The 27307-nt window shown below is 39.1% G+C and overlaps 2 protein-coding genes across 2 annotated transcripts; both read right to left on the reverse strand.

Moving 5' to 3' along the window:
* Positions 1-124: 124 nt before the first annotated feature.
* Positions 125-27246, reverse strand: LOC108099859 (solute carrier organic anion transporter family member 74D). Its single transcript, XM_017203506.2, is given in 8 exon segments — positions 125-900; positions 1289-1465; positions 1529-1672; positions 1734-1918; positions 2376-2739; positions 3220-4362; positions 4365-4924; positions 26082-27246. Coding segments are annotated over 7 exon segments (2472 nt in total). The 5' UTR covers positions 4642-4924; positions 26082-27246; the 3' UTR covers positions 125-718.
* On the reverse strand, positions 18633-19098 carry LOC108099861. Its single transcript, XM_017203509.2, has one exon. The coding sequence runs from the start codon at positions 19063-19065 to the stop codon at positions 18712-18714; it is 354 nt and encodes a 117-aa protein (XP_017058998.1). The 5' UTR covers positions 19066-19098; the 3' UTR covers positions 18633-18711.
* Positions 27247-27307: the final 61 nt, after the last annotated feature.

Here is a 27307-nt window from a genome sequence, read left to right on the forward strand (position 1 = left end):
AAAGATGTTTTTAAGGAAAATGGGCTTGGAGTACATACATTCTTGATGAATAGAATGATGCAAATTGCTAATTTTCTGATTTGCATATAAATCCAGATTTGTTTCCAATAAAAAGCAGTATCCATAGTGTATATAGTTTTCCGTTTAATTTCTTTTCGTATATTTTTGTTGTATGACAAACTTAGACATTTAATTTGAATTTTAACTAAAATTTAACTACCACAGATAGGTTGCAATTACATACATACATTTAAATGTATACGTCTAATATATTAATTACAGATATACGTACATCGTGATATAGCTGTTACATATAGTTACACATAAAGATTTATCAATTTTCTTGCCGTTTGCACAATTTTTCGATAAGTTGCTCTTAATATTTTTGTCGTTTAATTACGCTCATGCATGAAGTTAATAATGTCTAGAATTTCATTTCTTCTTTTCGCGTTGAGATTTACACCGATTTTAATCGTAGGTTATAGGTATTATGTAGAATATGGAGCAGGGACTTGGAGCGGGTTCGGGGGGCTGGACGAGCGCGTTCTAATATAGATTTTTATGAGGTCTCCCGACGCTCGAAGATGCCACTTAACTAAATACATAACTCTTGCACTAGGCTAACAAACTAGACAAAATGATAACTAATTAACAATTAAGGTAAACGTTTATTGGAAATCCTGCAGCAGGTGCCAGGCTCGTCGCCGTCCCGCTCCCCCTAGACTGTCGTGTCCGGCGCCGGTGTGATGGGCTGCTTGGACTCGGACGCCTCCAAGGACCTTCCGTGGGGCGCGGGCCCGCCCTCCTGCGGATCCTCCGGCGCGATGTCGATGCGGTGCGCCTTGCGCCACACCACCAGGTCCATCAGGAATGCCAGGAACATAATGCCAGCTGTGATCCCTGCAGGTTATAAGAGATTATTAAGTATTTATTAAGTACTATATTTTATTTGGTTATCCAGTTCAATATTTGTAACAATTAAACCGAATTATTTTTTTTTTAATTTAAAGGAACCTTTAATTTAAAAAGGGGTTGTTAAGCTTAAAGGTTCCGTTCATAAAATAATATGTTTGGTTTCAATGCAAGCTCTTTAGCTCTTTAGCTTTAGCTTTAGATTAAACAATCTTCAAATTATCCAAAATAAGTTAGTTCTTTACATAAAACAATAATTTAAAGTATGTATTTTATTTATCCCATTGTTCCCATTGTCCCATTATTCTTTATTGGGTTTTGGATAGGTTTACTTGTAAATCACTGAGTTGTTGTCGTAGAATTTTAGTTAACTTACCTAGGAAGTATTGCCTGAAGGTGTCTGCGTCGTAGAGCGAACAGGCTCCGTGCTTGCCGCACACGGATTTCCAGATGAGGCAGGCGGAGTCCACCACTGCACCGTAGATGATCGGACACGGAACATTCCCGAACAACCCAATGGCCGACTGAATCACTCCCATGGCCATGGCCTTATCTGCGGAGCATAAGAGTGAAATTTAGTATGCCTAACATCTGGAGTCACTATCCTGGGCGTTACCTTTCGGATGTGTGCAGCGCATGACGAGCAGCATGCTGCCCACCTCGGAGGTGGAATGCATAAATACGCAAATGGCAAAGATCAGTATAAAGTAGATGAAGTTCTTGCAGTTATTATCACAGTAACCGTTGACCGCCTCCGGAGCTGAAAGTTGATAGGGGTCTTATTTATTGGGAAACCCAGATGTGGTTTGTCATGATCTCACCATCTGGAATGCAAGCACAGTCCGAGTAGAGGGTGCGATTGTCGCTCGGCCGCAGCGAGGAGCTACTGCATCCGGCGTGGCAGGCCGAGATGTACATCTTGCCATCGGCGCAGATGGGCGCAAAGTTCTCCTTATCACAGGTACAGTTGAGAGCGGCGCTGCACGTGGGCTCGATCAGAGCGGGACTATGATTTCATTAAAGGAAGTAAAATACCAATCATAAAAATAGGAGAATCCACCCGAGTTCCCTAAACCGACTTTAATAAAAGTTTAATTAGTATTTATAATATTATTTTTAAAATTATTCAGTATCCTTTAATATCTAAAAATGATAATTTTTATTCTTTTTTATCATATTATTCAAAAATTATCATCTTTTTAAAGCAGAAATTACAGCAATTATTTTATTTGTAATCGTAATTGTGTTTTTTCATAAGACTTTTTTTTTGTTATAGTGGTTATATGGTTATGAAAGAGTTTATTTAATTTAAAAGTACATAATTACTTTATTTAGAAGGGTATATTAAACTGTTCTAATATGTGTGATAAAATCTTTTTTAATCATAATAATACGTTACCCAGAAAACTGTTTTGTGGTTCTAATAAATATTTGTATCCCTTTGTATCGATTTCAGTACTCACCTGTTGCCATCGCTTGGCTTGTAGCCGGCGAAGTCGTTCATGCTGCAGCCGATGAACATCAGGATGATCATTCCGGCGGAGTAAACGAGGGCTGTGAAAGCGATCCAGGCTGCAACGCCCCGGGCAGTGGGCTTCCGCTTCAGGATGAACAAGCCGGAGATGACGATGCCGATGCCCATGACCAGGATCCCGCAGAAGGCGGCGATCATGTTGGCATCGTAGGTGGCCAGTCGGAACTGGGTTTCCAGGTACTTCGGCAGGAACGTGTACAGACCGGCGATGGGCAGCAGGTGGAACACACACGAGGCGGTGCGGAACATCAGGATGTCGTTGCTCAGCTGACGGCGCACCGTCTTGGGAAAGTCTGAAATGGCGATTGAATAACCTTTAAGATTATTTCCTGTCCTTCATAAAATACTTTCAAAGTTATATGATTTTAAATAGTCTTATAAATGAATATTGTAAATTTAAAGAATAATAATGTAATGTATTTATATTTTATTTATATGACTTTTATAATAAAGTGTATTTTTATCTTCTAAAAACATATCTGTTTATAAAGCTATTTAAAAACATATCGTTAGTACATGAAAATAAAGATTAAGTTAATATGAATATACAATTCAAAAGCATAATGACAAGCAAAGCAAATAAAATAAGTGAAACATTTAGTTTTGAGAATATCAGTGTGATAAAATAATAGAAAGTTACATTTATAATTGAACCGAAATTTGTATAACAAATTTAAGTAATGCACTCTTATTTTAAGCTAGTAAATTAGGAAACTCTTTTCGGTATTTTCTGATCGTTAATAAAAAAATTCAAATCAACTCTTTGAACTTACCCTTCAGCTTGGGCTTCTCCTCGGGCTCAGCGGGAGCTGCTGGCGAGGTGGCCGCCTGGGATTGGGACTGCTGCTTGCCCCGCAGCTGCTTGGGGAACGAGAACATGGCGATGGAGGCGAGCAGCATGAGGCTGCCGATGGCCACGGGCCCCAGCCACCAGGCGCCGATCCAGCGCGGATCGGTGGCATCGAAGCCGGGATTGGAGAAGTTCACGTACCAGCGCGTGCAGAAGCTGCCGAAGATGAAGCCGGAGGCGGGTCCCAGGATCCGCATGCCGATGGTGACGGCCATGTACATGGGCGACTGCTTGCTGCCGACGTTGTCGTCGATGTAGGGAATGCCCAGGGTGGCCACGGCGGTCTGGCCGATGCCCGAGCTCAGCAGGCTGCCGAAGAAGATGCAGAGCACGATGACGGTGATCTTGGAGTGGGAGGCCTGCTCCAGCTGGCGCTCCTCGTTGCACTCGCTGCCCGACACCGTTTGGTTGCCACCCAGGATGCATAGATTGGGGTTCACCTGCTCCCTGCTGGCGTTCAGCCAAAGAGATGAGGAGGAATCCCCGGCAGGAGCAACCTGCTGCGTCTGCTGCAGGATCACGCTGGAGTGCATCAGCTGCTCGCCGAAGATGAAGTGCGGCAGGGCGCAGGAGAAGGCGGCGATGGAGAAGAGGACCATGCCGCAGGCAATCCACCTGGGGCGATGACCCCTGCCCGCGAAGTAGGTCAGCAGCATGGCCGTGCAGATCTGGCCCATCTCGCTGGCACTCAGCAGGATGCCCGTGGTCTTCGACTTGATCTGGAAGAGCTTCTCGATGGTGGTGATCACGGAGACGAAGTAGGTCATGTACATGCCCTGCAGGATGTACGCCAGCAGGAAGACCACCATGAACACGTGCGTCGACGCGAATCTCCTGGCCCATCGAGGCCTACAGCCGAAGAGGCCGCAGCTGGAGCTGGAGTCCGCGGAGGTGTTGCCGTTCAGGTCGGAGTCGAAGTCGGACTCCTCGGATTCGCTGCTGCGCGCTGGCAACTTGTAGCCACCCGTCAGGGGAGCCTGTTCGTGGGCATACTTTTCGCTGAGACTGTGACCGTTTCCGGTTCCGTTGTTGTTGCTGCTCAGCAGGTTGCCCATGCCGTTCTTTGGGGGAAGTCCCCCGGCGTCTTCCACTCGTTGTTGTTGCTCGGCGTGCTCTCGTAGAGCACCGTGGTGCTCGGCGGCGGAGTGGTCACCTCCCCATTGGGAGTGGCGTTGCCATTGTTGTGCTGCGCCAAGAGTGGCGTGAATGCCTGGCTGGAGTCGCGACGTCCGCCGTTCTGGTGGTAGCCATTCCCGTTCAGCTGGCCGTGTCCGTTGCTGGGTTTTCCCGCCGCCGACTGGACCTGCGCTGCCGCCTCCACGTCGCCATTGCTGCTTTTTGTCATCTTGGCTTTCAGGGGTGTTCGAGAATCGAAATACGAAAGGGGTTTTGATCTGTCTTCGGGGCTTCTGTCGATCTCAAATGGGTAATCTCAACGGTTCTGCTCAGTGGCTCTCCTCTATGTCCTCTTGGTTATTGCCTGTTCCATTTTTACGTTGCTCGGAAACTGTGCTGTCGCTTTTAATCCAGTTCACTCTCGCTTGTTGGCCCAGAAAATGAGGTAGATTCGTTGATCTGGTTTCTGATAACAGTTCTATATTCTTTGTTGCAATATGGCAGTGTTGGGTCTGAAAATGGAACGGAAGAAGGTGGTAAATTAAAGTTGTCGATATTAATAAATTAACCTGAAAGAACAGTACACATTTTCCCGAAACGTGATTATTATTATATTCCCAAAGTGTATACAAATGTTTCATTTAATAAGTTTTAGTTCCATATGAAGCTCTTTAGTTAGTAATACAAATCTAATAATTTAAAAAATAAAGTTGTATACTCTGCTATATCAATATATATTTGTATAATTTATAATTTAATTAAGTGAGCTTTAGTTGCATTACTCTTTGACAGATAAATACAGAAATATTATAAATATTAAGTATTAATATTAAATAAGTGCTATATGCATTAGTACAAAACTCAACATGAAGTACTTACATATTTTTTATACAAAAAAGTATTTATAAATTTATATTTATATTTTTTTTTTAATTTTTAAGCTACACTCCACCATCCGAATGCAATGAAACTATAGCGCTGAAATCCCAACGAAGACTGGGAAAAAATCGGAAAACCACTGAGCACACACACCTTATCAGCTCTGCACTAATACAAATGCATTCAAAACGCAGTCGAGTGAACAGCATGCGTCAAAACATTAGCAAAAGCTGCGAAATTTTAGATTGCACCATTTTTTTTTTGCAAATTGATAAGGGAAACCAAAAAGTTCAAGGTTAATTTGATATAAAATTTCGGGCGCACGAGGCGGCTGCTTAGCCAACTTATACCTAAAGTTAATCCATTTAGTAATCACAATAATTGTAAATATAAACTAAGTATATAACTATGGGCTTATATATACAAAACGAGTATGTGTACGAGTATACAAAACAAATATTAAAACAGTTTGCCCAAATTCCCCTCAACTCGTATCTCATATAAAGTTTTGTTTTTTTTTTGGCAAAAAAATTTCAATGTCAAATGTTTGCAAATTTCATTCTAAATATTCGTTGTTCTTTTTTGCCTCAGTCATTTGTATTTGTGTTGGCTTATAAAAAGCAATGACTGAATCAAATTTCACTTTCCGCTGGGCCAGCCGCTCTGGTTCCATTGCAATCACAATGGACTGGCTGCAGTCGCAAATCTTATCATTATGCCCGACCTCGCTGATAAGGAAAGTGAAATTTCTGCTCGGTGGTAGGGAGAGGTTGGGGTTGCCAACCCCCACTTCACAAACGTTGTGATAACTATTTTAAAACCAATTAATTATAGAAACCTTGAGGAATTTATTACAAATATATCACAATGTGTTTGAGCCAGAATTTCTTAACAACAATTTTTATTGCATACTTTTTGGCAATATTTTAGGAGGATTAAAAATGTAGGGGTTTTCCTTCATGAGATAAAATACATTTTACTGAATAAAAGAGATATACATATTAATTTTTATTTGTGTGTAGTCCAATAGTAAATTGGAAAAAGGCAAATAGACGAAGGAAATATTGAAGAGCTTTATGTTTTTCCTTTTTTTTCTTGGCTTCAGGCGTCATAAACTTTGGCCTTGAAATTGTTGTTATTGCTGCTATTGGTTTCTTTCCTTTTTCTTTGTTTTTCATTCGATTTTATTTATTGCGCATTTTGCGCTTTTGATTTCTGTTTGAAATACTCTGTTGTTGTTCCATTGGAATGCGTGTGAATCGAGGGAATATTTATTTATGCATAATTAGAGATGAATGGAGGTAGCACGTGCTTAATTAGCAATTTCGATTTATTTTTTATTTTTGTGCAGGCATATGAGGTTACAACATCTGAACAAAACAACATAAAGCGGGAAAAAAGGCCGCAGAACAAAAATCTATGGCTTCAAAAATTAGGTGTGTAATTTATTAATAACTAAAAGTATAAATACGTGTTTAAAAGTCGAACTATTTAAAAAAAAAAAAAATACAAATTTTCATTGCAGTTTAATGTTATACAACAATCAATTAAGGATTAGTAAAATCCTTTGACCATTGTTTAAAACACATATTAGAAATTCAAATGTGAAGTGTTTTAGTCTTATCTATTATTTTATTTGGCTTGGAAACTTTTTACAACAAAGCTTTAATGACGTTCTTTGATCCAAGATCTCTGACATCATAGCTCATAATGTAAATTTCCAGCATTAAATAGAATGTATAATGTCTCGAGATAAGCCCATGGCTTTATCTAAATTTGACTCCCTTATCTTTTCACACTTTCCCACAGTGTTCTCGTACTCCTTGGAGAGTCCAAGTGATGACGTAGATGGGGCAACAAAGCCGGAACTTTAGTGCTCGACTGCCACTTATCGCAGCCATCGCTGCGTAATCCTCCCCGCCCCCTTTCCGCCCCCTCGGACTATGCAGAAAAGAGCTGAAACTTTGGAGCTATTCCTATTCCGATGCACTTGCTGGGCCTGGTCTGAACCTGAACTCCTGCAGTTACCTGTTTGGCTTTGGCTCTGGCTTTGGCTTTGGGCTTGAGTTTAGGTTCGAGCTGCGGGCAGGGCGCATTGAACCCGGCTGGGAGCAAGCGACCAGGTTGACCATGTTGCCATCTATCGGCAGATGTTTATGTAAGACCCCGGCCATCTATTGCCTTTAATTTGGCTTGATGGATGGTTAATTGTTCAATTTGCTGCAAGTGTTCGAGTGACAGCAGAGATTGCCGATTTATCAGTGTCAATCATAATAAATGCAATTAAACCACCCAGGCGTTTATGAAACTATCTTTGAGCGGGACATGCTGTCTAGCACTGATAGATATGTAGATTGTGGCTGGGTTTCCATTTCAATTGGGCCCACGGCTATCATCATAAATACAATGTAAGCTGCCTCACCGCGGTACAAAATGCAGGCATTTATCTTTTTTTTGTCACTTGTAATGCATACTATATATATAGTTATAATCTGTTTAATTATTACTTCTAGTAAGTTTTAAAAATTTTACATTTGCAAAGGAATCAATCACATATTATCCACAAGAAATTGTTGTTTCTTTTAATTCTAAAACAAAGCAAAGTATTTTTTTAAATAAGTAATTTAACTTCTATTATAAAACTATAAGCCGTAATTTCGGTAAGCATGTCTTGAATATTTTCTCGCTATAACAAATTGCCTAAAAACATTGCACTTTAAGATATGTATTTTAATGCCAAGTAACTATAGTTGCATTGCACTTAAATCGCCGTTATGAAAATAAAGGGCTTGTTCATTATTGCAACATCAAAATTTATGGCTCCTTATTGTTGCTTTTTATATTATCGAAACACTTAAATTTATTTTAGAAGCAATCGAAGCAGTAGGATCAACGCCTTTTGCTGTCTAGTGTATCAAGAATGGCAAAGCTGGCGAGGAAAAAGGGGAGTTGCACTTTTTCTCTGCTTACAGCGTGTGGATTTTCCGGTTTTCCTGGCCACTTGCCACACGTCTTACCTCTTCCCTCTTCCGTCTTTCGGTCTTTGGTGTTCGGTCTTCGGTTTTCCTACTACGTAACTGAGTTATGTGTGTCCGTGTGCCTCTTTTGCGTAAGTATGGGTGTGCATTTGAATTGCGCAAGCGCAACTATTGCAAATTGCATACCAAGCAGCTCAGTAACTGATGTTGCTGCTGCTGCTGTTGTTGTTGCTGCTGCTGCTGCTGCTGCTGCTGCTGCATGCCAACATGCAACAAAACCAGACACGCGGGCAACGTGCTGACTAGACGCTGACAGCAGCAGCAGCAGCAACAACTTGGCAACAAACAAGTGCAACAAGGTGCAAGGGAAGAAAGCTAGCCAACAATGGCTAGAAGCGGCATTGAAAGTAAATTGCACACTCGACCAGCAACAGCAACAGCAACAGCAACAGATGCCAGTTGCAAGTCCAAGTTGAAGTCGAACCTGTAGTTAAGGCCTGCTGCAGTGAGCTCGGAAAAGTGGTTTTTCCACATTTCACTTTTAGCATAGAAACGATTTAGAACCTGAGCTATCTTCGCTGCAGTCTTTTATATGGTGAGCAACAAAATCGTGGAGAAGAATTGCTTATTAATCGCAGGGAATTCGCTTCGTGTCCGCCCTTTTACAATGTTTGAAAGCCAAGATTTATTTATTTTTTCTTGTTCCCCAGACATTGAGTCATTTTCTTGGTTTTATTCCCTAGGTTCTCCAATTCGCTGACCAATCAGATATATTCGTTTATTGTGTTTTGACTTTGACCTTCACATTGAGAGCTGAAATTTGAACCAAAAGCTCGAATTGTGTAAACAAACTGTGGATCAGACAAAAACAATAACAAAAAGTTCCCAGCTTGGCTGTGACAAACGATTAAATTACCAACGCTGCCCACTTTAGTATAAAGTTATATTAAAGCTGCCTAAAATTTCCGTAATTATTTTATTTTTGGGTCAATATTCAGATTGTTTATTATTCACAAATGTTTGGATCCAAGTAAAACCAAAACCAAATTAAACTTTTTAAACTACAAATTTTGGATTATACAGATTGTATTTTAATGCGATTAAGATACCATCCGAATCCCGTGTACTTATGTAGATATATACACAGATTTTTAAGCATGTGCTTTTTTGTTTCTTAAAACTGGAACAACCATGTAAAGCGTCTGAGTTTGGTACGTATAAATACAATATGGGGTTCATGATTCATGGCAACACAAAGGGTGTGGCTTCCCCGCCGAAAAACAATGGCAAAAAATACTTAAAACATTTTCAGCAACTGGCGAAATGGAATACCTGAACAAAGGTGATTGAATAATGCTCTAACTGAAATTGCCAGTAATTTAATTTGTAATTTTAGAATCATTTGAAATCATTTAGCAAAGATATTTTCCAACAGCTTTAAATGAAAGAGTTTGTTTTCTCTGGCTGAAGAACATGGATTACTTTTTCAGTACCATATATTTTGGTTAGTCCAAAAGGCTTAAAACTTTACAAATTTATTCGCTTGCAATGGAGTGTGTATATATTACAATTTTTGGACTGCAGCTGTCTTTCTTTTGTACGCATTAATTTGGCGAAAAACAAAACTTCCTTTTTGACGGCGCTTGTTAAAAATCTGAGAAAGGTAAAAACGCCAAAACAAATCAAAAAACGAAACGAAAAAAATGGAGAAAAATTAACAAGCTCAAAATGGCAGCCAAGTGTGCATAAATTTTTAAAATGCCCGCAAAAGTCCAAGCCGAAACAAATTCGAAATAAAGAAAATAAAAATCGGCAAAAAAGAGAACTTAATGAAATGCAATGAAAAAGGTATTTCAAGAGGACTGCATTAAGTCCGCGTTGCACTTGGAGTCCAGTGTTACCTGGTAGCCGGACTCGATTCTCCGATCCTCCGATTCCCCCGAATATCTCGCGTGAAGATCAGAACATGGCGCTGACGTGACGTTCTCGACGCAGCCAAAAAAAAGACATTTATTTCCCTTCTGGATATACCTATAAAGGTACGCATATACTGAATAACTGCGAGTGGATTGCCTTTTGCTTTGGCGGAGAACAGCTTACATTTGTCATTTCGCGGTGACACTGGTAGAAAAACATTTCAAAATGTGCTCACAAATTAATTTACTTCTTTTTTTTAAATTACTTTGTTCCTTGGATTTCTGTTACTGAGAATATATTTTAACTTACTTTTTATAAATCATAATTAACCTGCTCAATACTATCTATATTCTTGAATGAAATTTATTGTATGCTTAACGATTTTTCACGGATTAAATAAAAGATGTTGGTCTTAAGGAAATACCCCTTTTAATAATGCTAAGAGTATTTGTTTTTCCAGACCAATGTTTCAAATTATTAACATTTTTTTAAGTTTTTGTTATTTTCACCTAAAATGCAACTATTTCCTTTTTTGTATGCCTTTATTTATCGCTCTTGCCCCACAGTACAATCAGACAGGGGAAAAGAAAGCCTGTTTCAAAACCAAAGAAAAAATCTCAATTTAAAACAGCGCAGAACCTTTCGTCTGATTGATTGAGCCGCTGATTTAAGCGGCTTTTGGTGGCCAGGACTGCATTTCGTGGAGCATCAGATGAGGTGTTAAGTTGTCTTAAATGCTCTGTGGGCCGAGATGTACCGTTATGCGGCTAATTGAACTTTTATAAACTGTTCACTGTCATCGGAAGATTCTTCTTCTCCTCGATATTGGCTAACTTAGCATAATTTATTGTGGGTTCTGCATTGATTTTTGTAATTAGCGAGCAATTATTCGGCAAAAGTCCGTCATGCGCAGAAAGTTTGACTCATTTGCATAACATTAAGCAGATGAATAGCGATTCAATAGACATCTCAAGTGTTTTGCTTCTCGGAGTTAGTTCACTCGAAGTGTCAAGTGGCTCCGCAGAGAAAAAAGCAGACTTAGATCTGGAACCATGGCAATTCGCATAGATACGAAACCATGGGTTCTGTTGGTTCTTATTACTCATGAGTATTTGTTTATGAAAGTACTTAGCAGGTTTTTTTAGCCTCTCGAAGCTCGCAAAAAAATCATTTCAATTGTTTAACGAACAAAAGTCCCTGCATAATTTTCAATGAGTGCGTGTTTGTAATTTCTTATTTGTTTAACTTTTTGCGTTTGTAAATTTCCACTTGGCTTTTTTGGGGTTTCTTTCTTAACTTTTTTGGCGCCCCACTTTTTATGGCGTTCCATTTTAAATTAGTTGTTTACTTATAAAGAACTCTGAAAGGGGTGTCTTGTTGTCAACTCACTTTTTGTTGTTCTTGAGTTTCTATAGTTGGTAACTGAAAACATAAAGAGAAAAAAAAGAAGTTAGACTTGGGGTAAACATATGTAATATTTATTTAGGCAATAAAGTCTTGAGTATTCCCTTAAATCTTAAAGTATTAATTTCTGAAATACCGTTTTTTTTTAGAATTATTGAATATTTTATATTTCCTTTCTATATTTTGTAACTACTTGTTGATCATGGCAGCTGTGGAGAATTAAAAGAACTTTATGTTCATTAAAATGGCATCATAAAATTGTACCCATATGCAATCAGCCGTAATTAAAAGTTCGTATGATATTCATAAATGAGCCTGACGTTTAGTTGGGTCATAACAATTACAGACAGACCGATTAACAACAATTTTGAGCGCCTGCAACGCGTGTGAAAAAAATGCAGCGAACATTATTGTTTATTAACATGAGCAAAACAGCGAACAACAAGAAACGCCATTAAATGGGGGCAAAGTGTACAATAAATGTAAAATGCAAATCTTGTCTGCGGCAAAAATAGTTGCTGACGCCTCGGCAACAGCAAAAAAAAAATAAAAACTGTATAAAAATAAAAGATAAATGAGCACAACGGCCTGTCGGTGTGCCATGTTTACAAGAGTGTGTGTGTGCAGCGGGCAAGCAGAATTGCATTGAGATAGGTCAGTCACACACTCACATACACACACACCCTGAAAGCCGAGTGCAGCGGACTCTCTTTTGCAACCGAAGCTTTAATGTGTGTGTTTGATAACTGCTCTAATTACGCTACCTAGGGGTGGTATTTTTCACCACAATAGCAATCCCCTTCTCGAAGAACACAAATTTCAGGCCATAAAAAAGAAAAACAAGTTTCTTGCATCCATGTAAAACTTACACAATCGCAATGCCGCTCTCTCGATTCACTTTTCTTTGTGCAATTTGAATAAAGCTCTTCACAAAAGAGAGGAAATGCATCGCACAGAGAAAGAGTGGCGGAAATCTCTTCGTTTACTTGCACTTTCGACTGCACCTTTTTGTAGAAAAAGTAGTAGATTTTAAAATAAATCCGATTTTAAAAATAACACCCTAAAACATTAAACAGTAAATTATTTGTTCTAAGCCACAGAATAATCCCTTAAAGAAGCACTCTTATATAAATTATTTTTAATATTTTATTAAAGGTAACGTTATATGAATTTGTACTTCTATATAAAAATGTTTATATTAATATTAAATTTCACCAGCTACTTAATAAGTAAAATATATAAAATAAATTTACTAACAGAATTAAATGAAGTCTAATACCAAAGTATCTAAGCAGACTTATATTTTTCAAATCATTCTCATCTCTCTTATTGTTCTCAGTTACATCCCTTGCCTTTCCCATTTTCCGGACCTGGGACAACAAAAATAAAAGTGTCTGAGGCAGGGAGCCCAGCCAAACAAAAATACCACCCCCGAGGAGCTTTATTTTTGGCAAAACCCGAGAAAAGCTCTCTAGAAATAAAAAGGGCAGGAGGTTATTCTCAAGGAATACAGACAATACAAAAATTATTGCGCAGCAGACGAAAAATCGCCTTTTCCTTCGTCTAGACAGGCAATTAAAAGTAATGGGACGAAATCAGAGATACAAAACCTGAAAGCCCGAAACTCTTTACAATGGGAGCGGCCTTTGGTTTTATAGTGACATAATTAGTGAAAGCGAATTTGAAAACAATTGCATTTTCAAGGCACTAGGGCTGAATTCGAAATGAAAACGAAATTATTGCAAAATCTAGGCACGCACACATTCAGCCAACTAACGGTCGCTCTCTCGCTTTTCCTCTCTTGTTTCTCCCTCTGTTTGTGTGTTTGCAAAAGTGCATTGACTCGTCCGCTCTGTCGGTATGGGTGTGTATTTTCTCACTGTGTGCGTGCGCCTGTGTGTGTGTGTGGCATGTGGCCAAGATTGCAATGGCCAATTCCAATTTGTATTTCGTCTTTTGCCGTTTGCTACTCCTCTTGTTTATGGCCAAAGGCAAATATCGTAGAGTGGGTATTTAGCAGCCGTTGGGGGTGTTCATTTGCTCATCCAGGGGGCGTTCATTTCCTTTCTAAGTTGGGTGTGTCTCACAAGTAATTCAGCGGTCCACAAATAGCGCAATTTGTGGGAAATTGGTGCGGGAATATTCGGTTAATTCTGCACTTTACCAAAAGTCAATATCATCTTATAAAGTTTAAATTAATTCAAAGGAGAGACTTGAAAAGCTTCTTAAAAATCATTTTATTAACAACTTAAGGTTGCAACAACTTCCTAAAATTTTCCTATTTAGTTACCTTAGTTTAATATACAAAAAAAATAAAATATGTGAGTAATTTCTTGCACCTATTTATTTATACCACAAGAAGTACTACTACATCTACTTTGAAGATTTTTTAATGAAATGTATAACGCCTCACTATAATCTCGCTTTGTCAGTAAAACTTCTAGATTGGAACTGAAAAACTACGAGCGTTTCTTATTAAAAGAAAGTTTACAGATATTGTAAGATTGCTATCGGGTTTTATCACCTTATAGCGAAGTGTCACACAGGGCGGATTGTTTGTTTGAGTAACCCCATCGCGTATACGCGACGTATAAAGCTTACAATCGTAATAAATATAATTAAAAGCCCTGCACTTCACTGCCCCTTGCAACGCTCCCCAATAAACAAACGACCAACATTGTCACATCCGTTTCATTGTATCAAATGCGCAAAATCCAGAGCCGAGGCGACAAGAACAAGAAAGTGGATGGATGGGTGCAAAACTAGTTTAGTAGGAATCTGAGTGCACTCGCATTGTGGTGGCAAAGTTACGTGGCGCTTAATTGAATAAGTGCCCTGGCCGGCGGACTGGGATTGGATTGGATCGAGACGAATGTGTGCTAAATTAATTGAGCCTGCAACGAGTGCCATAAATTAACGGACAAACATGGAACAAGTCTGCGGCGGGTTGCATATCGTCGTATAATTTCCACAAAAAAATCACTAAAACCCCGGGCCAAAACGGAGACAGAAAGCGAAAACTGGGTCAACCTGATGCCGAGCGGCCTACGCAGCTCCTCCATTCAGCCATTCAGCCACATTCACATCCACATCCACATCCACCTCGTTGTCTATCCGGCCGCAGACGTTACAAATATGTAACTCAAAAAGATATGCAGCCGCAGATGCATGCCAAAAAATAGAAGAGACAAAAACTAAAAAAAAACAGAGCTGAAATAAAATAAATAAAGGCAGAGGCAAATGGAAATGGAAAAGAGTGTAACCCACGTTTCGCTTCATTTGCTTGCACTGGAAAAGTAAAAACGGCAGCTACAAGACGACAAATTTATGTCTGCTGGATTTCACCCACGCAGTTGCCAATAGAAAAACATAAACATCCTTAGCAGTAAAATCTATTAAATAGTCAAAAGCAAAAGATAACAGATATTTTCTAAAACATAAATAATAAAATGAAGTAGAAGTATTCTTATCACATTCTTGATGAAAAAATAAAGATTGCTACTTTGCAGTGATCACATTCCAAATCAATTTAGAGTATTCATATTTATAGTAAACCTCACACATTTAAATACCAAACTATATTATTATCACCTATCCACTCTACCCCATATCCACTGTACTGATGAGGGAGATGGAGAGATTTGTGCCGTCCACAAATTCGTGATTCCGCCAGTTGCCACCGCCGCCTGCCACAACGTTCACTTTCAAAATCAGTGAAATGTGACCAAAAAAAAGTGAATTGATGTTGCATTGTGCTCGGTTGTCCGTTTGTTAGCTATTCGCATTATTCACTTGGCTTACAAATAGAGGTTAATTTATTGTGACTTGATTGAGTCAAGCATGCGCCCAAAAAATGCCGGAGAAACTGACTCTATGAAAGGTGAGTCAATGAATTATACAATTATTTTGGGTTTTTTGGAGATGCATAAATAATATATGTTTGGAATTTTTAAAAATATTATTTTGGCTTTATGTGAGTTGATTACATTTTGAAATAGATATTCGTCTTAATCTTAATTTTGACTCGCATGCTTATACATTTTTATTTAAGCAAATCTAAACATTTTGTTATTGAAGATTGAAATGTACTCATAATTAACTGAAGTATTTCTTAGTTGCCTTTATATTAAAATATCAGTATTGAATTAACTTTCTTACCAAGAACTAATAGGTAAAATGATATCCAGTTGGTTTGCAATCTTTGCGTCTGATGTGTAATATACAATTCTATTTGCGAGTATGCGTGAGTAATGTTAAGTTATCGTGGTCCTACCACAATGCGAATCGCCACTCTCAATGTCAAGTTTTCCCTGCTGCTGGAATCAATTACACTGGTCGAGAACTCCGCGGAACACTCACACACTGGCACGAGTTAAAGACACAGATGCAGATGCAGATGCAGATGCAGATAAAGATACTGATGCATATTCATGCTGGCGGTGCAGATAAACATCCGAGCGAAGGAACCAGATGAAAACCGCGCTCGCTGCATCCAACGACCTTCGCCGCCGATCTGACATTGAACACTGGCTATAAATGGAGGCATGTACTTGTCTGCATTGTACACTCCACTGTACATTGTACATTGCACATTGCACACCGCACATACTATACTGTACCTCCTCGCCTTTTGTTGCTTTACATGCTGTTGACATAATTTATCCAGAGCATACACCGAAGAAAACATTAATAGGATATTTAATAAATAGATGTTATAAGCCACTTTGCCTTTATCTTATAAAATCTAATTCATCTTCAATAGGAAATTTATAGGGCTTTTCAACAAAATACTAATTAAAGCCACTTTGGTTTATTTTTATGATTGATATATTCCTGATAAAAAAATCCAAAAGTTGGGATTTTATGCTGTTAAATCATTTCCTATCATAAGGCTTAAGCTATAACTCCTTTTATATAATTAGTGGTAACAATATATCATTGAATAAAATCACAATTAAATAAGTCATTCTTCTAGCGATTAAGAAGAAGCTCTTGTTGCAATCCTATCACGTTTTTCTCGGTGCATGCAAAGTGTGTGTTTTGCTTAGCGCTTTTCGCATTTAGCCAATTAACCGAATGGTGCCGAATTCAGTTGGCGCTGGAAATGGAAATGGGAATGGAGATGTCGGTGACGCGCGCGCATTCCGATCCGCAGCGATACGATCCGATCCGATCCGCCCCGCCCCGCTCCGCCTCTCGGTCGGCACTTCATGTTGCAACAACTGATGTTGCTGTTGCAGTTGCAGTTGCTGCTGCTGCTGCCGCACTGCTGCACTTGACTTACTTGCCCGGCGGTGTTGCATCTGGTAACTGCCATCGCCATCGCCATCTGCGCAATGCATTTCACTTTCATTATGATGCAGTCAGTTTTTGCCACTAAAAATGGCAACGGGGCAATGCCAATGTGTGGTTTTTCCAAGCCGAAATGAAAACCAGTCGACGAGAGACGGAGACGCCATCTCCGCCGTTTCCCTCTCTCTCTCTCTCCCTCGCCAAGGCATGGCTATCGGCATCCCGCTCGCACTGATTGGCGGCAACAGCTGACAGCTGCACTCACCTGGAAACTCACCTGGACTCGGACTCGGCTCACCTGGTGCAACGTGTAGGCGTCGCTTTTCGACGGTTTTCGTCTTTTGTTTCTGCCCCATGCCGCATGCCCCATGCCGCATGGGTTTCGTTACTTGTTTTTACTTTCTTCTAATAGATCGTTAGCTGTGCCATGAACTTGCAATTGATTGCTTATTGTTAAATGAAAATGGAAAGTCATTTTCCAGGCACTGCTTTTCCTTTTTTTGGTTTCTGGCTTTTCTTCTTGGTTTTCGTGGCGTTTCATTAACGACGCCTTTGTTGCCGCAGAAACAGCATCGGCTTTCCCGAAAAATGTGCAAGGGGGTCAAGCATTCAGCGTATTCTCGACTTGCGTCGCTCGCTTTTATCGATTTGCCAGCTGAGCAAACGGAAAGCGAAAGTAATTACCCTTAGTCATGCCCATAACATACTATATGCTATATACACCCGAATACCGAATACCGAGGGATATAGATGTGTAGTAGACGGGTTCCCATAAGAATTCCCCAAGAAACCGAGCGATAAATGCAGCAACCCCCAATTGCATTAACAGACCTTCATACGTGTGTGTGTGTTTGTGTGTACGTTTGTGTGCTGCAGTGTGCGTAATTCGCCGCCCCTTCCTGCCACGCCCCCTCTGCCCCTCAGCACACACGCAACAGAATCAATTTTTATTGGTTACACAACGAAAGACGCCAGCAGCGAAGGAAAAGTCCATTGACCCCAACGACGAGTCATGACTTTTAGTACTTCTCGGCACACTCTCTACAAGGGGTATGCTCAACCAACCAGCCAACTTGTTAATAAGTTCTTGAAGGTTAAAATAATAAATCAATAATATATACTGATAACTAAAAAATTAAAAGATCAGTTCCCGATCTTTGGTTCTTCTTCAAAAAATAAGACAACTTATTACCATTTGATTAGGTAAAGAAAACATAAAATTCATACAAAGAAAAAATCTACAATTCTACCTCAAAATTTTACATCAAATAACAATTAACAATTGAATTGTATATTAAATTTGGTTTGGTTAAAATGGTTTTATGCTTTTTATAGAAAAAGGTACCATTATGCAGGAAGTAATAAAACTCAATAATGGAACGGCTTAGCCTGTTTTTGTTTAGTTTTTTTAGTTTCAATTTCTATTAAGTAAGGTTTAAAATAACTCTGCATTTTTTAGCTTCTTGATTCATTAATATTAACTCCCCTAAAGGTCTACCCTTCCTTTAATTTGTATTAGTGCCAAGCTTCAAAAAGAGTATTTTGTAGTTCCCTTTGACCAACTTGTGGTTGGTTTCTTAATATTTCCCCCATTTCGGCTCCCTGTTGTGGTGTCTTTTCAGTTGAGTTACTCCGAGTAAATAACCCAATGCATCGGCTACTGTTTGTTTTGGTCAGGCGCAGCGAGACCCGAAGATCTATGGGATCTCCGGAGGAGGATCCGCCGCTAATGGGAAAACAACAAGAGGAGTACGCATGGCTAAGCACATTTATTTATTCACGTGAATCATTTTGTAACCGACTTAATACTCGTAATTGTGCGATCCCGCTCAGAAACGCCAGGTGCCCTGAACTCCGCCGCCGTAGTTGTTGCGATTGAAGTCGAAGTTCCTGCTCGCCTGGGCGTAGGCGTCGATGCTGCCACGCCCATCGCGACTGGTGAAGAGATTGTGGTTGTACTGGACACTGGCCTCCCGACCCACTTGGTTGTCCTTGCTGGCGGTCACGACCACGGATCCTCCTTCGGGCGATCGAATCCGGCGAACCAAGGGAGTCCCTTCGAGGAAGGCAGCCTCCTCTTCCAGCCACTGGGGTTCCTCAGGATAAGGCTGGGGATAACTGGAGGCCAGGGCCACCAGACAGCAGGCGATGAGGAGCACAATTCCGCACTTATTCGAGGACATCTTCGCTGGTTTGTTGATTAAATTGAACTGATGGAGAGCTAGGAGTTCTTCGCGCTTTTATAGGAGCAGACCACATCCCAATGGGATTCACCAAAACGGGGACTTCTATTTTAAATTACTTTGTTCTTTATCAACTTGGGAGGGTGCTTTTTTATAAAGGTTCATCCCACTCGGGGGATCCTTATCTGCATCTTGTGACAACAATTTTATATATAATCTTCAAACACCTCTGTTACAGATGCTTAAATTTCATTTTGTTTGTCTGCTAGACTTTGTAATAATTTCTAATCTCTATTAAATTATTCTTTGTACAAGTAAAGTATAAATTGTTTTAATGGCATTTTAAAAGATTTTGTCAAACAAAGCTTGAGTTAAATCTCTAGAGGGTTTTATGACTTCCTGATTAGGGGATATTTTTATGACCCTTCCTTTGTCAAAACCAATAATAAAATAACTCTTATAGGTTTTTAAATATTTTCGTAGCATTTTACTCTAAATAGATTTTTCAATTTTAGGTTTGTTAATGCTCAGATTAATTTACAATACCAATTTGTTTATATGAAAGTAGTAAGCTCAATGAAATATAATATTAAAGAAAGTCACCGCTGCTATGGCCGTTTCCCATCTGTACCTTAAGTTTGCAACTTCCGAGTACAGAGTACAATAAATAAATAAATAAATATTAAAGAAGTGTAGTTAATCGAAAGTGGCAAAACATCAATTGTGGTGTGTCTTCCTACACTTTAATCTTTGCAAATTACTTATTAATCGTTCTCCACCACTATGTAATCTCTGTAACTATGTTAGAGCACCTTAATATGTGACGTTTCCCAGCTGATTAGGAACGATATCGATGGATTTCTAATCAGCCCGAAAGAGGGGCGCGCTCTGCTATAACTTTTCTTTTCTAAACGCATTCAAATCGGCCTACGCAACAGACTTATTGAGATAACGCCGCACGCACCGTCAGTCTCGAAAGCTACCAATAGAAAAAAAAAACACATGAAATCAGAGAAAAAAACAGAAAAATCATAAAAGAGAATTTAGTTCAATCGAGTTCGTTGACACAGAAACGAAGAAATCAAAATTTAGTTTTCCTGTGCGTGCGATCCACGCACGATTCATTATAGACTTCGTTGATCGGAGGCCTTTCGGTTTAGTTATCAACGCGGCGTCACTGATTAGTAACCAAAACCCGGGCACTGATACCGGGTATCGCCCATATATACAAATATATATGAAGCAAATGTCTAATCGAAGCCCTTGCCAAAACTCGCCATGAACTTGAATTCCGACGATTGTGAAAGTATCGCATGCACACACTATAAATATAAAATTCTTGCCGAGTGCTTCGGCACTCTCTCGATTTTCGATTCTCGATGCGAATGCGAATGGAATTGCCGCGACGAGAACTGATTTCTAATCACATTTTCGAGTGCGGTAATTAGATGTGCGTACCGCTCGTACCGCCAGCGAGCGCTCCCGATGCGAAAGTCTTTCTTTCGGCCCATAGATCATTTGCGGGTGAAAGTTTTTTGCACGGGTACGCCTCGCTTCTGCGGCTCCATGTTTCTTTCATTTGCCTTACTGGACTGCGGACTGCGGACGGCGGACTGTGGCCTTATCTATTGAATATCAAGTTGTGCATTTACATCTTTTGTCACCTGTGGCTATTTATCTCCCCGGCTTACTCCGGGCCCACGGGGCGTATACACAATGCGCACAGAAATGGGGGAAATAGAAGAGCAGTGAAAAAGATACAAAACTTCGTAGACACGTGTCGATATCCGTCCAGAAGTTGCCGAGTCATAATTGTAAACTTTTATAGATCTCCCCGAGAATTCGGCGAGGCGGCCGCCTCTCAGCTAGAAAAACAATTAAGCCCCGAAAAATATCAAAATTCATTGAATGAAAGTCTATATGGTATATATCCGTGTGTTTGCCCCTCGGACAGCCATTTGTCTAGGCCCAAAAACCAAAAACCGAAAAGACAGACGGCATAAAATGCGTGGCGTACGCACGCTTTCAAAATAAATTATATATGCGGCGATGATACGATTTTATATAGACAAATGCGTTTCAACACATATATATGAGTATATACTATAGTTGCCGGTCTCTGTATGTGTCTGTGCTGTTTCGCTCGTTGTTTTAAAAAAGATTTATTTGCCAAAAAATATGACGACGAGAGGAGCAGTGAAATACTGTGTGCCGAAATCGCAAATGGGCAACTTTTTGCGGCTGCCCCTTTTTGTGTGGCTTTGCTCTTCAACTTTGTCAACAAAGGAAGGAGGAAGATGCAGATTAAGATGAATAAGAGAAAAGACAAGGAGGAAATATCAGTTGAATATGGCGAACTCTAAAGTCCCTTAAAAATTTCCAAGGAAATTCCATACAGATTGAGAAAAGGAACCAAATGTTCAAAAATACCCGCTGACTTAAAATAGCAATGAACGAGTCGTTAAGTAGTATTTTAAATAACTTTGCATATTTAATTAACCCAAATAAACACACCTCATTCAAGATATTAATAGTTTGGACATGAATAGATCCACAGAAGAACTAAATTTGTTGAATTTATTTATAAGTAGATGTTTGATGGCTGATGGAAAACTATGGTTATAAATGCCAAATGATTATCGTTTGACATGTGTTATATATACTCCTTATAATTTTATTGAAATTTGTTTTGGTTTAACAATGCAAAACAAAAGCTTATATAATGGCAAAAGGGGAAAAAAGGCATTTTAATTACGAAAAATACAGTTTGTAATTCAAACAAACATAAACCTGTTTGTTATTTGCTCTAAACTTTTGTTTGTAGATTTTATGGCTTTTCTATATGCCTTAAACGTTTAATATTATCCACTTTATTCAGAGCTCTATAATCAAATATCTATAAATGTTTAACTGCTAAAAATCGAATATATTCGAAGCACATTAATTTCAATTTAATGAATTCTGAAAGCGAGGGACCCGCCAAGGGGAGAGGCTTTTGCCACAAGAAGAGTCGGGGGACATACCTACTATATGTACTATATACGTGGCTTGGCGAATGGCGAATCGAGAGTGAAGAGATGTTGTGCTCGTGGTGTTTTTATTGTTATTGTTGTTTGTGTTGTGCGTTGCGTTTAAGTCAAGTTCAAGGACTGTCAATTAAATTGAAATCACTTGCTAAAGACGCGTCGCAGCGAGCGGCAAAACAAGCTTCCAGATGAGTGGAGACCCCTGGGATTTCAGAGGGGATTGGAGGGGGATAGTAGGGGAATAGGGGAGAGGGAAGGGGAGGGGGGATGCTCCATCTGGATACCCGCTTCTTGTGTATCTATGTGACTACTACTTTTCTGCTCGCTTTGCACGCAGCTCGCTTACAAATTCGCTGCTGCGGATGCTGCGTAGTTACAGTGCGGTAATTGCCGCTGATGATCATGATTCGTCTTCCTCTTGGCCTCTTGGCCCCTTGGCTTCCATCTTCCATCTTCCATATTCCATCTGCCATCTGCCATCTTCTAGGCTGCTCTTGAATGGCTCTTTTGTATGTCATCCCGGCTTCGGGCCAGTCAAGTGCGACTTCTGGTTCGTTAATCGCCCTCAAACTGTTGCCATCCAGTATCCACTATCCACCATCCACCATCCAGTATCCAGTCCACAATCCCCACTTTGCAGTTCCCAATTCCCAGTTCCCGATACACAGATATCTCGAGTGGGCCTTTTGTCTGTCCGAAGGGGAGGGCGTGTCGTCGGTATAGAATGTGGGAATTTATCTCATATATTCATGTTCGGCATGGGGAATTGGGGCTTTTCGAGTGGTCTGGGGAGTGTCAAATAAGTAATTCCGAAGACAAGTTCAACGTTTGAAAACGTAAGCCAAAAGATAAATATCTTACTGCAATTTGACCTATTGTAAGGCATTAACAAGCTACTGAACCAAAATTGTGATGAACTCAATTAAGTAATTTACCTTCAGTTAAATTACAAGTGTACTTTTTTTCGTCTTTATTTAAATACTAATACTTTATCTAAATACTAAGCTTACATCTTTTATACTAGACAACATTGTTATTTCTTTTTACTTATTTTCTTCTTTGTGTCTTTGTATCTTATCTTTACTTTGTAGCTAAATTCAAATTTTAAATTTCCTAATATATTTGTTTCTTGTACGAACGTTTAAAATCTATAAAGACTTTAAAGTAATTAAAGGTTAAAGAAAATCCTTATGTTAACGTTCTTCCAAATTTTTGGGACTTATGTAAAGCACAAAAAGATTATTTCTGTATCGCTTAAGTTCCCTAGTGACAAAATCTGACTTTGGCTTAAACGTTTCTTTAGATCTGCGGAGTGGAAATCTTTTCGAGATATTCATAATGTAAATGGCTGATAGTGGCGACTGAAATCGGACGACTAAGGCGGTAAGCACGACTTAGTCAGCCCAACTCGACGACAATGCACGGCCAGGGGCAATTCCTAACTGTGTTTTTAGGCCAACTTTCAGTTTCTCGAAATACGAATCGAGGTTTTCATATCAAATGTGGTCACAACCAGCGGCCCGAGACTCTTAAAATAAATGCATAATTAATGACGCTCTGGCTGTACGTATTTGTTTCTCCAGTTGATTAACATAATGCCAAATACATACAACACCATATCAAATTATCAGCTCCGACTTGTGAATAATACCTATTTGTGTACAACTTTACACGTGCTCTTGCGAGCTAATAAAGGAATATCGGGCCAGTAAGAAATCGATATCGAATGACTAAACTTCTTGAAAATTTCCTTTCCGACAACGATGACTAAATGCCGAAGTGCACAGTACTTTTCCCTTTTTTTTTTGTCTAGGAAATGTACAAAGGAAGGCATTTTGTGTCCATCCATCAGATACATACATAAAGAGTTTAGGGGAAACGGAAATATAGGGGTGTACGATCTATGTGGAAATGTCTGTCAATATTTGGCCAATAAAAGCCATTTTCGCTCCGTTTTGTTAATCAATACACAAAAATTGTTTTTGTTTTCGCCTTTTTTCCGCCTTTGTTGCTTTTTTAGAATATTTTGTATGCCAAGAATTTAAATTAGTAGTAAATCTGGTTTCTGATTTCGGGTTCGTTCTCTCGGTTCCCCCCACCTTTTCTTCTTCTTCTCCTGCTGCCGCTTCTTTGAGTTCTACTCGATTCTTGTTTTTGTCTGCGTCTTCTCAGCCGATTTCTTCATTTTTCTGCGACGTTATTACAGGTGAATTTTGTAGTTCTTTCCCTTTTGCTTTTGTTGCCGTGCTTTATTTTTCTGGACTTAGGACGCTTCGCAAAAAAGAGCGGAATCAGAAAACAAATTAAGTAAGTTTGGCTGAAATCGAAATGCTTTGGGCCATTGATCATTTATTGGTCGTCGGAGGCGATGGAGCTCAAAAGAAACAGTGGAAAAATATGGGAATGGCGAGACATACGAAGTTGGCATTAAAAACTTTGGTTATGCGAAACCATTAAAATACAGATATTTTCATTGCAAATTTGTATGTTTTTTTATTTGTTTTACAAATTCATTAGCATATAAAATTACAGAACATGTACTGGGTATTTATTGGTGTAAAACAACAGAAATATTTTAAACTCAACAAATATTTTGATCAAATTTTATCTTCATAGACGCTATAAAAGTAAAAAAAAATATTTTTTTTTGAAAATGTAGCTATACAGTTCACTTTCTCTATAGACTGGCTTGGTATTTTAATAGGTTTGTTGGTACTGCCAAAAAAAGGTTATACTTTATAATGTGGTACAATGAATTTAAGTTCTTAAGACAATATTAAAATATGCAAATGACCATAATAATACTAAAGTAATTTCTCTGTCACTTTCAGATGGGTTTCCTGCTGTTTGTTAACAACGTTTTAAGTGTTTAATTTTGTATTCCGAAAATAAATTGTTCTGTAAATGTGTACAATTCGATGCGATCAACCAAATATATATAAGTGGATAATAAAAATCGGTGATAACGAACTCGATGTGGGTCAGACGGAAAAGAGTGTTTCTTTCTGGTTTTCTGGGCAGAACAAACAATCTTATGATTGAGGTACAAAAGTGAAACTCGGTGATTCTGAGACGATCGTTGCGGTATAAACATTTACATTTGATTAAACAGCGTTTATTGACTGTTTTCGATTTTGCTTTTGTTCAGTCTTAATGCAATTCGCTGATTTTCGGCTTTCGTTTTGCGAGGACAAGAAAGAACGCAGGAAAAGACCAAACCGAACCGTAAACCGTAAACCGAACCCAACCCAACCCAACCTCTGGTATCTGTATCTGCATCTGTGCATCTTTATCTGTGCGTATTTATTTTGGTTTTACGGCATGTAATTACCAAGGGAAAGAGGAGCCAGAAAAACACAGAGAAGTGGAGTGTATTCCGTATGAGTATTCTTTGGCTGGCTTTTTCTCCTCGCGTCTTATCATTATTTCCCAGTGTGTATTGTGCGCTTTCTGATTGCTCTGCCCCCTTTTAACCTTCGTATTTAAGAAATTTCTTAACCCATTACGATTTCACTCAATACGGCGTATGATTTTTGTAGGCCGTCCAACAAAAAATTACATGTTTCACTTTCTCTGGCGCCTGAATAGCTCCCTCCGACAGAAAATGAAAAAAAAAAACAAGAACGGCGTTGAAGAACGGAAAGATAAATGCTTAGACGTCTGCCCTCTCAATGGTATTTCGAAATATCTTTTCGGGGTTTCTGTTTTTGTTTTTCCCCACATCAATCAGAGAATGTTTCTTTCTTTTCATTTCTTTTGTGGCAGCATTGAAAAGGGAAATTTCTTTAGCCCAATTAAGTAAAAAGAAACCAAATCAGGTTATTCCATGTGTTCTATATTAAATTCGGGTAACCGTTTTAACATATTAAACATAAACATTAATCTTATACATTCTTTTTATATTTTATATGTTTGCAAATTCTGAGTCCTATAATCTCACCGCAAATTTATTGGTCTTGTAAAGTTTAAATTTATTAAAGCTGTACTTACGCTTATCGCTCCTGTTTCGCTTTCTGGTTTTGATGTTATTTTTTCATTCAGAATTTGCTACGCAATTTACGCGTCTAATTTGTTACTGCCTCCGTTCGCCGCTCTGTTTTTTTGCTTTTTCACACACAGAATTTTTTTTATTTAATTGCACACATAATGGACAAAATTAAATGCTATATTTGTATGTTTGTGCCTTGAAAACACGCACACAACCAATTGAAAATTGTATTTGCGGCTGGGTTTCAATGAAACAATTTTTCAAGCACTCACTGAAAATATATTTGGCACTTCAACTTGTAATCAGCGATTTTATGGAATTATATTAGGATTTTCTTGGTTATTAAACAGTTTTTTAATGGTTTTAAAACTGCGTTAACAGAGTTATATTTTAAAATTGTGCAATTTCAAACAATTTATATTATTTTGAGTATTAAACAAGAGCAGGATATCTATATAGATATTTTTTAAATATTTTTTCAGTTTTAGAACTTAAATTTGTTGGCAAAACGTTGAGTTTCCTCCTTTAACTGGAGATATTTTCCGATTCAAGGGTTTAAGCTGCGTTCTTGGGCACAAGTATCTTTCAGACAGTTTTCCATTCAAGCGTGTGCGGTAATTGGAGGTACTGGAAACCGAAAACGAAACCGATTCGGAACGTAACCGAAAAATTCGAGCGACGCGTGTGCACTTACAGCGACGTCTGAGCGGCAAAAACACGAGAATAGGCAAAGTGCGGCTCAATTTATACGACGAAAACGGCAGACAAGAAGATACAAATACAGATACAGCTCTCTTAGTGTTGGTGTATCTTGAAGATACTTCTAACCGCCGCTCCCTTACGCTCTCTTCGCGGCGGGGGTGGTCTCTTCGCACTGTTATCGCCGCTCTTTCGCTGCCTTTCTCTCACGCGCTCTGTGTGTTTTGGTTATAAAAGTGTAGTAGATTTTTGGCATTTATCTGTTGTTATTTACATACGCTCAATATGCACGACCCACATTGTTGTTGTTTTTGTTCGCAGGCTATAAAAAATATACGTACACACATGTGTATTTATTTAAGCTGGCATATACGCGGAGTCCCATATAAATAAAAACACCAAATGTACATATTATCTCTCTCGCCCCCCACTCACAGACGCACTCACAGTCCGCACCGCACACGGCCACAATTCGAATACGAATACGCAAAACGGCGAGGCGGTCTGAAAACAGCCGAAACTTTTTCGA

Source organism: Drosophila ficusphila, unplaced genomic scaffold, assembly GCF_018152265.1.
Source record: "Drosophila ficusphila isolate 14025-0441.05 unplaced genomic scaffold, ASM1815226v1 contig_106, whole genome shotgun sequence".
NCBI classification, from domain to species: domain Eukaryota; kingdom Metazoa; phylum Arthropoda; class Insecta; order Diptera; family Drosophilidae; genus Drosophila; species Drosophila ficusphila.

Excerpts from the sequence above, each read along its gene's own strand:
- LOC108099861 (XM_017203509.2), bottom strand. The coding sequence starts at position 19,065 with ATGTCCTCGAATAAGTGCGGAATTGTGCTCCTCATCGCCTGCTGTCTG.